General features: G+C 48.0%; 1 protein-coding gene across 3 annotated transcripts in view; it reads right to left on the bottom strand.

Annotated features, from left to right (window-relative positions):
* Csnk1d (casein kinase 1 delta) overlaps positions 1-12012 on the bottom strand; it is a 29624-nt gene that overhangs the window by 11660 nt on the left and 5952 nt on the right. For all 3 annotated transcript variants that reach the window (XM_046463271.2, XM_046463272.2, XM_046463273.2), the window contains exons 2-6: positions 10476-10586; positions 2891-3039; positions 2109-2337; positions 1333-1503; positions 435-583 (exon numbers count right to left, since the gene is read on the bottom strand). In XM_046463271.2, coding sequence (XP_046319227.1) covers positions 435-583; positions 1333-1503; positions 2109-2337; positions 2891-3039; positions 10476-10586 — 809 coding nt within the window. The remainder of the gene's footprint in view (positions 1-434; positions 584-1332; positions 1504-2108; positions 2338-2890; positions 3040-10475; positions 10587-12012) is intronic.

The raw sequence follows: 12012 nt of genomic DNA, 5'->3' as shown, positions 1-12012 counted from the left end.
GAGGATCATGAGTTGAAGGCCAGCCTGGGCAACTTAGAGACCGAGTCTCAAAATGAAAAATAAAGAGGGCTAGGGATGTGGCTCAGTGATAGGAAGAGTGCCCTGTTCCAACCTGGGTGCTCTGCTCTGGGCAGATCTGCACCATGGGCTCACTCCAGGGCATATACTACCTACACCAGCAGTCTCCACAGGCCCCTTTGCTTGCCCTGATGGCAGCTTGCTTCTTAGAATCCTGAGCCTGCAGGTAGATGCCCACAGAAGACCAAAGTTGTACCAGGTGTGCTCAGCTTTCACACCTCAGCCAGTGACTTTGACACCTGAATCCCACACAGCACAGATCTGCACGCAAAACTAGGAGGTGCAGCTCTGACCTACCCAGGGCTGGACTTGCCTGTCCCAGGAGGAGATAGGACTGAGTGGGCAATGCCACTTACAAACTTGAGCATGTTCCAGTCGAACACATAGTCGTAGGAGAAGCCCTGGCGGTGGAACAAGTTTCTGAAGAGCTGCCTCAGGTAGGAGTAGTCGGGCTTGTCATCAAAGCGCAAGGAGCGGCAAAAGTTCAGGTACGTGGCAAACTCAGCTGTAAAACAAGGAAAGACCCGAGGCTAATGACGGAGGCCGAATACAACCCAGAGTCGGGTTATCAACCCCTGCGCACCACCCTGGTTCTTCACACTGGAGGCATGCAGGTGAAATCAGAGGAGGATTTCACAGTCATGCTGAGGAGGAGCTGCTGGGAGCCAGCAGGGGCTAGGGACGGAGCTAGGTTAAGTGCCATCACTAATTGGTGAATCCCAAGTCCAGATGTATATTGATGGAGCTGTATCAAGCCGTTTCCACTAGGTTCTTATTCTCTTGAAAGAACAAGAAATCCCTGGGTTTTAGCCCATCCCCAAAGAACACCAAAAAAGAAAACAAAAAATCACCACCACAGGACAAAATTTAGCTTTTATCTAGTTAATTTATCTTAGGGGCAGTCACAAAACACAGACAGCACCTCTGGGTTATCTGGGGATGCTGAAGTAGAGTAGGGGCAGCTGACTGCAGTCAGTTTAAAGGGCAGAATGATCACTGTGTCCCTCCCCTTCCTAAGTGCACAGGCAGTTTTCTGAGGCTGGGTCCTGTCTCTCCCGAGCCTCATAGAAAGGCTCACAAAAATGCATCAGCAGGGGAGGGCTGCCTGTTACCATAACACAGAAACACCCCTTTCTTGCCACCCTTCCTGTAGAAGATGTAGGCAGAGTGACTCTGTAGTTGCCCTGGGCACAAGCACCAGCCCACACAGGAACAGGCCGTGGCTGCTACGAGGGAGGACGGCAAGGGACTCACAGGGATAGCCTTTGCACAGTACTTCGATGGGAGTAGACATCTTCTTCTCACTGATCCTCTCATACTTCTGCCTCTTGGTGGCGGCCTTCAGCCCCTGCCAGGGGAGAGAGCCCAGGTTGAAGTACATCAGCACGTACCCCAGAGACTCCAGGTCGTCCCTTCGAGATTGCTCTGGAAAGAAAAGGGGAAAGTGTGAAGGGCAGTACATGTGTGCACACATAAAAGCAAAAGATTAAGCAAGCATGACCATAGAAGCCAACTTTAAAAATAGCCAGGTGTGGTGGTGTGGCAGTGTAACTCCAGCAACTCGGGAGGCTAAGGCAGAATGATCCCAAGTCCAAGGCTAGCCTTAACAACCTAGTGAGAGACCCTGTCTTGAAATCAAAAACAAAAGGGATGGGGAGGGGGGTTGTAGCTTACTGGTAGAACACCCTGGGGTCCAAAATTCCCAGTATCACAAAAGAAAAAAAAAAAAAAAGTGTGCGCATACACACATAAAAACATTTAAAATAACAGAAAAATGAACGTGAATGGCTTCTTTACCAGAAGTGTCCCTTGCATGCTATTAAGGAAATCCCCAAACACTCCAGCTGAGTATCATCAGTGGCTCCAGCAGTCCTGAAGCTAGACTGTCTGCTATGATGGTTGGACAACAGCCTCCAGACCTCTGGGTTCTGAGCACTGTACATGTCCACAACCCCAAGGTCACCTGAGAAGCTGGCCTTTCCCAAAGCTGAGGGACAGATATGCCCAGTGGCACCACAACCTAGGCTCACCGATTCCGAGGTGTGTGTTGATGGAGGCGTACCGCGCCGTCCCAGTGAGGTTCTTGTTCTCTCGGTACGGAATGTGCTGGTGGGTCCTCGCATCCCGGTACTTCTTGGCCAGCCCAAAGTCGATGATGTAGACCAGGTTGCCCTTTTTCCCCAGGCCCATGAGGAAGTTATCTGGCTTCACATCTCGATGGATGAAGTTCTTTGAATGAATGTACTCAATACGACTAATCTACAAGGGGAGAATCAATGCAAGAAGCAATTCAAGACCTCTCAGAGCACCAGCCTCAAGAGAGGCACATGCTCTCTCTTCCTCAGCCAGAGCAGAGTGAACACACCACCAGGAAGGTGGACTGGAAACTGACCAGCTGCATCCCCAGGCAGCTCCAGCTCCCCTGCCCCAGGCCTGGGTGTCTCCTCTCCCTAGCTCTACAGGGGTGGACAGACAAAAAACTCTGTTAGGCAACAGTGTCCACCAGCGAGACTCTGCACAGGCCACACACAAGAATCCCCTCAGAAACCACACCAGAATTGCTGGGAATCAACTGTGTGATCCTGAGAGAACTTGGGAAGCCCATTCAACGCAACCACATACTCAGGGAGGTGGGGGTCCTTCTCTCCAATCCAATCACCCGTGTCATTATCTGAGGCCAAGGAAGCCTGAATAAATTCCTGTCTAACATGCCTAATAATGGAACAACAGCAGTGAAGTAACATACCCCATCAGGCAATAAGTGTCTACCAAGTGTCCACAGTGTTTGGGCATCAGAGATAGGAAAGCTTACCATTTGGTCAGCAAGCAGCAGAACAGTTTTGAGACTGAACTTCCTGGAGCAGAAGTTGAAGAGGTCCTCCAGGCTGGGCCCCAGCAGCTCCATCACCATGACGTTGTAGTCCCCCTCAGCCCCACACCATCTGATGGTAGGGATGCCCACTGGAAGAGAAGCCAAACAGAGCACTTGAGCCTAGGTCACAGCACCAACTAGCCTCTACTCAACTGACAGGCATCAGAGGTGCGGGCGGGCTAGCGTTGGGGGGTCAGAAGACCCTGGAAAAACCCGTCCTCAAGGACCTGAAGCTAAGATTAAGCCACAAATGCTAAAAACAACACAGAACAGCCTCTGCTGAGGGTTAGAGCAGTCAGTGATGGGAAATGAGATGCACCTATGCTGACTTCACACCGCTGGCCTCCAAGGGTGGGGAGTGCAAAGCCCAGGAAAGAGAAGGCAGGAAGAGCAAGACAGCAGTGTGTGCAGACCGGCCAGCAGGGCCTACTGGAGAGAGACCACAGCCTCAGAGAGATGTGCAATGCCAGATCAAGAAACAAAAGAGAGAGGAGCTGCTGTAGGCTGGCAGGAGAGAAGACATTCTTGTTATTCACTTCTGATGTTGATGAGAAAAGCAAGAGCAGTGGAAACTCTTGGGGTTACAAATAACCCAGATTTTTAATAGACAATTCAGTGGAAGAGAGAATAAAGAACACAGGATAAACCTAACAGAAACAACTGACCCAGAACGCCACAGGAGGGAAGGGCAGATCTGAAGACATGAATTAGTGTGACCCACTCCTGAAAAACTGGCACCAGAGCCCACACACAGCCACCAGCTACAGGAAGTCACACAGTGAAGCTGAGAGCATGAGCTGATGGGAGCGTCCAGGTCAGGACCTGAGTGCTACAGGAGCAGGCACATGCTCACAGGACCTCCAGAGCACACTGCCTGGTTCTCTGCTTGCCCCACAGCAAACTCCCATGAGACCCTCCTCACACATATCCCGACTACTGTCCTGGGGGCAGGTCACAAGCCTCTTGGCCCTTCCATAACAAGACTCAGCCTTATAGTACGTGTTGATGCCAGCAGGAAAATCCACTCATCAAAAATCATTTCAAGGTGGGCAAGGTGACACACACCTGTATCCCAGCAACCTGGAAGGCTGAAGCAGGAGGACTGCAAGTCTAATGCCAGACTCAGCAACTTAGCAAGATCCCATTTCACAGTAAAAAGGCTGGGGATGTGGTTCAGTAGTGCCCCTGGTATCAATCCCCAGTGCCAAAAGAAAAAAAAAGGTCGTTAGCTTTTTCCTTGATAAGTAATGTTTTAAATATTTTATATTAAGAAATCGTTTCTTACCTCAGAGTCAGAAAGAAATCTATTTATTATTTTCTTATAAAAATGTAGAAGTCATTAATTATACTTCTACCAGAGATGGAGTAAGAGGAACCCAAACATCCTCACACTTACAATATCCAAGGAAAACCCCCAAACCACACAAAACATGGAAGAAAGTTTCTAAGACAATCAGTCTCAGGCAGACGACAAACATAACTTCGCACCTGCACCCCGGTTTCTGAGTGTGACCATAAAAGCAAGAACCAAAAAGACCCACGTAACTGAACTTCATTCCAGAACACAACTGAAAAAAAAAGGTGAGCAACGTGAAAATGCACGGCCCACAAGAGGGTGGAATTACCATTGCCTGGCATCTGAAGGCCACCAGGCACACGAGGAGGTTTTAAGGCAGAAAACCACCCAGTGAGGTCAGGCCCAGAAACTGACCCAGCTGCTGGAATCAGCCAAGAATGGCACAAGATCTAAGTTATAATGAGGTAAAACTGACAAGGAAGTTAAAGACACGGAGATATAAAGACCCAAATCTAATGTCTAGGGCTGAGAACTACAGCGTCTGGAGCGAAAAAACACACCAAGCGGAATAAGGAATCGGACACCACAGACTCACCCACAACAGCCAGCACTGAAACTCAGAGAAGGCCAGCAAGAGCCCCCGGGAGCTGTGGGGCAACCCCAAGCCGCGGATGGAACTGGAGCCCGAGAAGGGAGAAAGGGAAGAGGACAGAATCCAGTTCTGTGAAGCAGAAGCACAGAACCACGCTAGGCACACTGCACGATCTGTGGGTAACACTGCAGCCCCAGCAGCCCCGCACCAGCGAGGAGGGAAGTCTTTTCTGCAGAGGAGGAAAAGCCAGGCGCCAGGTCCGGACCTTCACAAGGGGAACCCAGCAGCCACCGACAGCCCACCCTTGTCATCACTCATTTATTTTATCTGAATCAAATTGGCCATTTGAGAAAAATTGAAAGATAAAAATAAGCCTACCTGGGATCATGGGTAACCCTCTACTGCAGAAGTCACTCAAAGAGTTGACTCACGAATGCAAAGCACTCTGAAAATCTGCAGCACCCTGATCACCAGTGTGTGAATCAGACCAAGTATTCAAATAGCAAAGACACACATAAGACACACACTAACTCTGACAATCCAGTTTACTTGTAAAATCTCAAGATTCTGAGAACAGCAAGTGACCTTGAAACACCAGTGGTCACTGTGAACCAGTTCCACGCAGGCCCGCAGGCAGCTTTCAACCATGTTCCCTGTTCCCAGATCCGTGGACACGTAGGCCCACCTGCTGAGCGGGCACCTTTTTCCTTCGGCGCCATGTTCTGGGCTCACTGTAGCTCTTCCTGCCCTGCTCTAGACCTGGCCATTTCTCCAAGCAGTTTGGGCTCCTCTCAGTGGGAACCATGCAAGGGCCAGGTGTGTCACTGCTCCTAGGTTCCATCTAGAGCCACAGCAAGACAGTTCTGATCAAAAGACTCCACAGCAAGCTGCACTACTTGGAGTATGGAATTCACCTTGCCCCTTCCCTCTTCTCCCTCAATTCTAGACTCATCTTGTCAAGTAAGAAAAGCTGCTGGATTTTGATGAAAATTTCACTGAATTTAAGAGCAACTCAGAAAACTGACATTTCAAAGTATTCCTTTCTAGATAGCTTTTGTATGGGTTTCTTTTTTTTGCTACTTTAAACGCATTTTTAAAACTACATTTTGTTAACTGATTATTGTTGGTGTAATGAAATGAAATGACCATATTTTGCTCTTCAGCTAAACTAAACTTGTCTCTTTTTAGGTTCACCAAGTAAAAATTTTATTGTCTATAAATAATAGCAGTTTTCAGCAATGTATTAGGTCAAAAAAAGTTACAGAATATAACTGTACTATACAACATTCAGAGCTATGTCTATCTGGATACACAAGTGGCACAGACTCACCAAACTCTTGGGTGCACCCAATCCAGTGCCCTTTCCTTCCAGGATGAGGGGAGCACTAACACAGTGGTAACATTGTTACCACCTGTGGCATTAAAAACAGAATAAAATACAGTTACCACCAAAGGGCTCCTGCTCTCAGGGATCCCTGGCCAGAAAAGATGAAGCTTTGTGGCATGCTTCACTCACAGCTGCCAGTGGCCACAGAAACACTCAAGAGGACATTCCTGCTGATGCAAGGTGAAGAACCTTCTGGTCACAGGCTAATAAACAGGACTCTGAAAGCAGGCATTTCACATCAGCAAAATCCAGAACCTAAAATGGATCTGTGCCTGAAAAGTACCAATTCTGGAAACAACTGAGGCCAGCAGAGACCCAAGCACCACAAGGTGGACACCGGCTACTGCTGTTGCCACTTATAGCTGTGAACCCAGATGCTTCCCCTTATGGGGCCCAAGAACCAGACAAATGTTTGGGATGAAAACCAGGGGACAGGGTCAGATACTGGCACAAACCTTCCTTATGATTTGCAAGAAGATACACTACAAATGTGGGGACTCAGCATTAATACAAATAAAAGTCTTCATGAATTTTTCAGCAATTTTAAGATGACTAAAAATAGGGCTGGAGTTGTGGATCAGTGGTAGAGTACTTAAGTGTGAGGCACTGGGTTTGATTCTCAGCACCCATATAAATAAGTAAATAAAATAAAGGTCCACCAACATCTAAAATAATATTAAAAAAAAAAAAAAAAAGATGACTAAAATAAAAATGGCGGCTGGGAACATTGGCGCATGCCTGCAATCCCAGATCTCCGGAGGCTGAAGTTGGAGGATCTCAAGTTCAAGGCCACACTGGGCACAACTGCAAGACCCCAATTTAACAAACAAAACACCTGCCAAATGTTTCCTGACATATCATTAGTTAAATTTTTAAAAACATTAATGTCTTGTGGGATGACAGAAACAAAAACAGAGCAGGGCTGGGGTGCAGCACAGTGGCAGAGGACTTGCCTAGTGTTCACTAGCTCTGGATTTGATGTCCCACACTGGAAAACAAAAACCAAAAACCCTGGAAACATCAAGGGGCAAGTGCCTGTGGAGACAAACTTGTGCAGGGCAGGGGCCCATGCTCCAGCAGGGAGCCCAATTCCCTGCTGGGGTGAATGGCACAAGCGTCCACTCTATCATCCACCACACCTTTCTTGACAAATACGCCTACAGTTCCCCATACCTCGTGACAGAAGGATCATGGTGTGTGCACCCCTGCCTACAGATACCCCACTCTCCCTGCCCCAGACCACACCAGCCACTTTCAACCTGGACCAGAAACAGCTCTGAACCCAGTAAAATGTTCTCTGCTGGGGGGGCTTACTAAGAAGAGCATTCTAAAGCTACTCCTGGGCACATTAGGGTTGGATAAGAGCAGTGACTTTGGTCTCTAGGTCTATCTGGCAGTCACTTAGTGTCGGTAAACACTGGCTGTCTGTCCCAATCTTTCACCAACATGGTTAATTTTAATTTATTTCTGCTCAAGTTTTCTCCCCCCCCCCCCGCCTTTGGTACTGGAGATTTAACCTAGGGTGCTTGACCACAGAATCATCTCCCCAGCACCACCCTTTTAAAATTTGAGACAAGTTTCACTAAGTTGCCTAGGGCCTCACTAAGTTGCTGAGATTGGCCTTGAACTTGTGATCCTCCTGCCTCAGCCTCCCAAGCCACTGAGATTATATGTGTGCACCACTGTTTTCGACCTATTGTCCCAACCAGATTGTGAACAGATGGAACTCTCTGGGCTCGTAATGATGCTCAGTGCTGCAGGGCAGAATACTCAAGTTCCTGCCTGTGTCCCTGGAACACCAGGAAGTCTCCTGTACCTCACTTGCAGCATGTGGTTGAGGAGTCAGTACATACTATACAGAAACACCCTGACAATGAGGACAACGTGTCTCCCTGAAGCAGCGTGACCACCCGAGTGCAGTAGCTCTCTGGTCAGGCACTGTGGCACCACCAGCCTTACAAGTTTCCCAGATGAATGTGTTGTAAGTCGGAGAACAATCACATCCACTCTGCCCTGACTTTCTCTTCCAGCACATCCTGAGATGACCCACATTAAGCAAGGTCAGAACAAGCACTGTCAGAGTTAATTGTTGTCTCTTCCTGAAGAATAACTCACAACCACCTATGCAGAGGACATGCTGCAAGAGGCTGGAGTGCAGCAAAGCACAGTGATTTCCAAGCAGAGCAGGTGCCTTCATCCTGTACCTGCTGATTCTGGTGTGGTCCTGGCTAGAATTCATCCAACAGGAACTACTGAACACAGCATGCTCTTCTTCCCCTTTTGTGGTACTAGAACCTGGGCTCTGTGAACGCCAGGCAAGCACTCTACCACTGAGCTGCACCCTCAACCCTTTTTGTTTTTTAAAACAAAAATCTTGCTAAGTAGGCCAGGCTGGCCTCCAACTTGTGATCCTCTTGCTTCAGCCTCCCAAGTAACTGGGATTACAGGAGTGCACTGTGATGGCCAGGTGCAACATTATGTGTTTTCTAGAGCAAACCTTCAAGGTATCTACCAAACACGCAACAGGGTTCAAAACCCTGGTTTATCCAATAGTAAAACCTAACCCACGTCTGGGGAATGGCAATCAAAGGCCCAAATGGAAGAAAGCCCATTTTTTTGGAATCATGTCTGGATTCCAGAATCCTGGAAAAGCGATGTGGGCAAAAACAAGGGAGCAAGTGATTCCTCCCACTCTACATTAAGTTCAAAGCAGGAGGCAATACTGCCCACCAGGGGCAGCTGGCATGATCTGCAGACAGCTCTCCACAACTGAGGAGGAGAGAAGCAACTGGCAGAGAAGAGCATGCACAGGGAGCAGCGATGGTGCTGGATCGGAGACCTGCTGGGTGGGATAGGTTCCTCTGTGGCCACTTCCAGATGTCTGCACCAGTGCCGTTCCAGGCTCGTGAGGGACAGTTCCTCCCTCTCCCCTCGCAGGCTCCCCAGTTTGCATGTTCTCATGAAGAATCACTCCTTAATGCTTTTTTTAAGCTTGTAGGTTTTATGTAACCCCCAGAAAAGGTCAGACCCAGTGTCACCTTGTTCTACCCTACTCGTCACAACCTAAAAGCTGCATTATAATCTCTATGCCCCAGAGAAGCTGATCCTCTACAGAAGGTCCCTCAGAGAAGTCTCTGGCGACCTCTCCTTGGGACAACAGTGGAGGAGGAATGACACCAGAGTTTTCATCACTGTAGCCTCCTCTGGTCACAAAGCCCAGGACACGGTGCTCTGGACATCACTAAGATGAACCACAGAAACAGGTACAGGTATGCTATTTTGAGATGTATCTGCAGCCAAAGACACTTTGTTACAAAAATGCTGCTTTTGTGGTGGGAAGACCTCAAGCCTCAAAGATCCCCTCAACATCCCCCTTCTCCTACCAGCCCTTTTGGTCAATGAAGACAATGTGGACAAATGAGGGGGACTCCCTCTACCCTCCAACTATTAACAGTACTGAAGGCTACTTCTAGCAAAGTGCAGCCATCCCTCAGATACAAACACTGCTCCCAAATGGGTTCCTCACTCAGGCCAAGACCAGACCCTCAGATGAACATGTTGGTGAGCCCCACCCTTCACAATGTTGCTGTTTCCATGGCTTTGAATTCCCCAATAAAAATTCTCTTCTGCTCCACTAAAACTATATTTTAAGTCCAGAAAATTCTAAAAGCAACACTTTTGAGATCAAGATGGATACGCTCTGGTTCCAGATCTGGTACACCTACTGGATTCAGGCACCCCAAGGTCCTGGGGCAAGGTTCCACAGAACTGGAACAGGGACTGACCTGGAAAGTGTCACAAAAGTTGCTGAGTTGAAAACTTTTATTGTATTCAAGAGAAAACTGAAGCCAGACAGTCTGAAGGGACCCCCAAAGCTGTAAACACAATATGTGACCCACAGGGGCCATAGTACAATATGCAATGTCACTGGTGACACCTGCCACCATCAACAGACACCATGCATTTTAAAATTCACACAAATCCTACATTTCAAGGACAGTGTAACCTAGCAGAAGCTAAGAAAAGTGGTATGTAAGCAGAAAAGTATACAACTATTTCTCTTTGTTGAGTGACGTCTTATGTGGCTGAGCCAGTCTCTTCAAGGAAGAAGCCACAAACGACTTGGCCAAGGGTATGGACAGACACCTTTCCCTACTTTCCCAAAATAAACCAGAGACTGGCTTGAGACACATCCTCTCTCTTATTGGATAAAACCTTGGCTTCTTCCTTCAACAGGTAAAGGACATACCTCCTCCTTGCATCATTTTGTAGATTTTGCTCTCAATGTGGAGCTGAGGGTGTTTGGTTTTGACACATTCAAGCTTGATGGCAACCTCTTCTCCTGCAGCAATATCCGTACCTTGGCAAAGAAAGAAAACCATACACATTAATCATCCGATGTCTACCAAATGACCCAACATCACAGTTCACTGCAGAAATGCTGGTAGCTTTTAATTTTCTGAGATAAACCAAATGATGGATGCTCTCCATTTTCGAAGATGGTAGCAACGGTTGACAACCATCTAACAATTGTCTGACATGCATAGGAAAGTTCATTTGGAATTCTACCACCTGCTTACATCTGTACCCATGCCAGGGTCGCCACAGCCAAAGGGCCTTCCTTTCTGGTCTCCACCTTCCTTTCAGCCCTGTCCACTGGCTCTGCATTCACTTGCCCAGAGCATGCCACTGGAAAGTGCCATGATATTTCTCCATGCTGCCTTATTAAGCCTTTGGGAGTGTGCTTGAGTCTCCCTCTAGAATGAGGGAGGGGGTTTAAATGCCAAACCTCCACAGTCTTAGTCCAGACAGGCATAGCATCCACTCATCACAACCCTCAGCAGTCAGGCAATTTCAAGTAGGCAGTTTCAAGTAGGCCCAGTGCCTAAGTAGCTGCAGAAGCCATTTCCAGCCACAGACTCTCAATTAAGCCAAAGGATTCCCTCACTCCCTTCCAGGGGACGTTAGATCAGAAAAAAGGACCCTTCCCAGGGCTCCACTAGTACCACCTATGGAACACATACTGGGCACACAACTTTTGTCAGTTTGTGACTAATACTGTAATAAACTACTCTATGAGTTTAGAGTTTTTTATTTTTATTTCATTCTTTAAAATATTTTTTTAGTCATCAATGGACCTTTTAATTTTTATTTATTATACGCAGTGCTAAGAACCAAACCCAGTGCCTCACACATGCCAGGCAAGTGCTCCACCACTGAGCCACAACCTCAGCCCAGTTTAGAGTTTTTATGTAGGGATGTCATGCCTCTGCTTTTCTCCAATAAGGACCTGCAGAGCTGGCAACCACCTTTCCTCCAGGCTCACAAAAGTGTTCCCGAGTCCATGCCTGACCTGAAGCCCTACTTGATAACTCCTGACCCGTTTTCATCACACGATGCAGCGAAGCGCTCTGAAAACGGAAACAAGGTCTTCTGCGATGGCACACCTGGCCCTCCTCTCCCCTCAAAGGGTCCTTCTAAATAGGAAGTACTAGCTACTCAGGAGGCTGAGGCAGGAAGGTCATAAGACTAAGGTCAGCCTGGACAATTCAGAAAGACCCTGACTCAAAATAAACAAACAAAAAAGGGCTGGGGATGTAGTTCAGTGGTAGAGCTCCCCTGGGTTCCATCCCCAATACCATGCCCACCCCTGACAAAAGTACAAAACACTTTCATCCTGCCCAGGGATGTGGCCATTTGCAAAGTGATTAACAGGGCTCCCACAAGCTGAGACTCCTAGGAGAGCCCCCTTTGGAGGCCGTGCTAGACAGACTGCAGTGGAGGCA

Source organism: Marmota monax, unplaced genomic scaffold (assembly GCF_021218885.2).
Source record: "Marmota monax isolate L192 unplaced genomic scaffold, Marmota_monax_Labrador192_F-V1.1 WCK01_AAM20220418_F8-fsc00220, whole genome shotgun sequence".
Classification (NCBI taxonomy): domain Eukaryota; kingdom Metazoa; phylum Chordata; class Mammalia; order Rodentia; family Sciuridae; genus Marmota; species Marmota monax.
The sequence above is the reverse complement of the archived record's forward strand: the minus strand, read 5'-3'. Positions and strand labels throughout refer to the sequence as shown.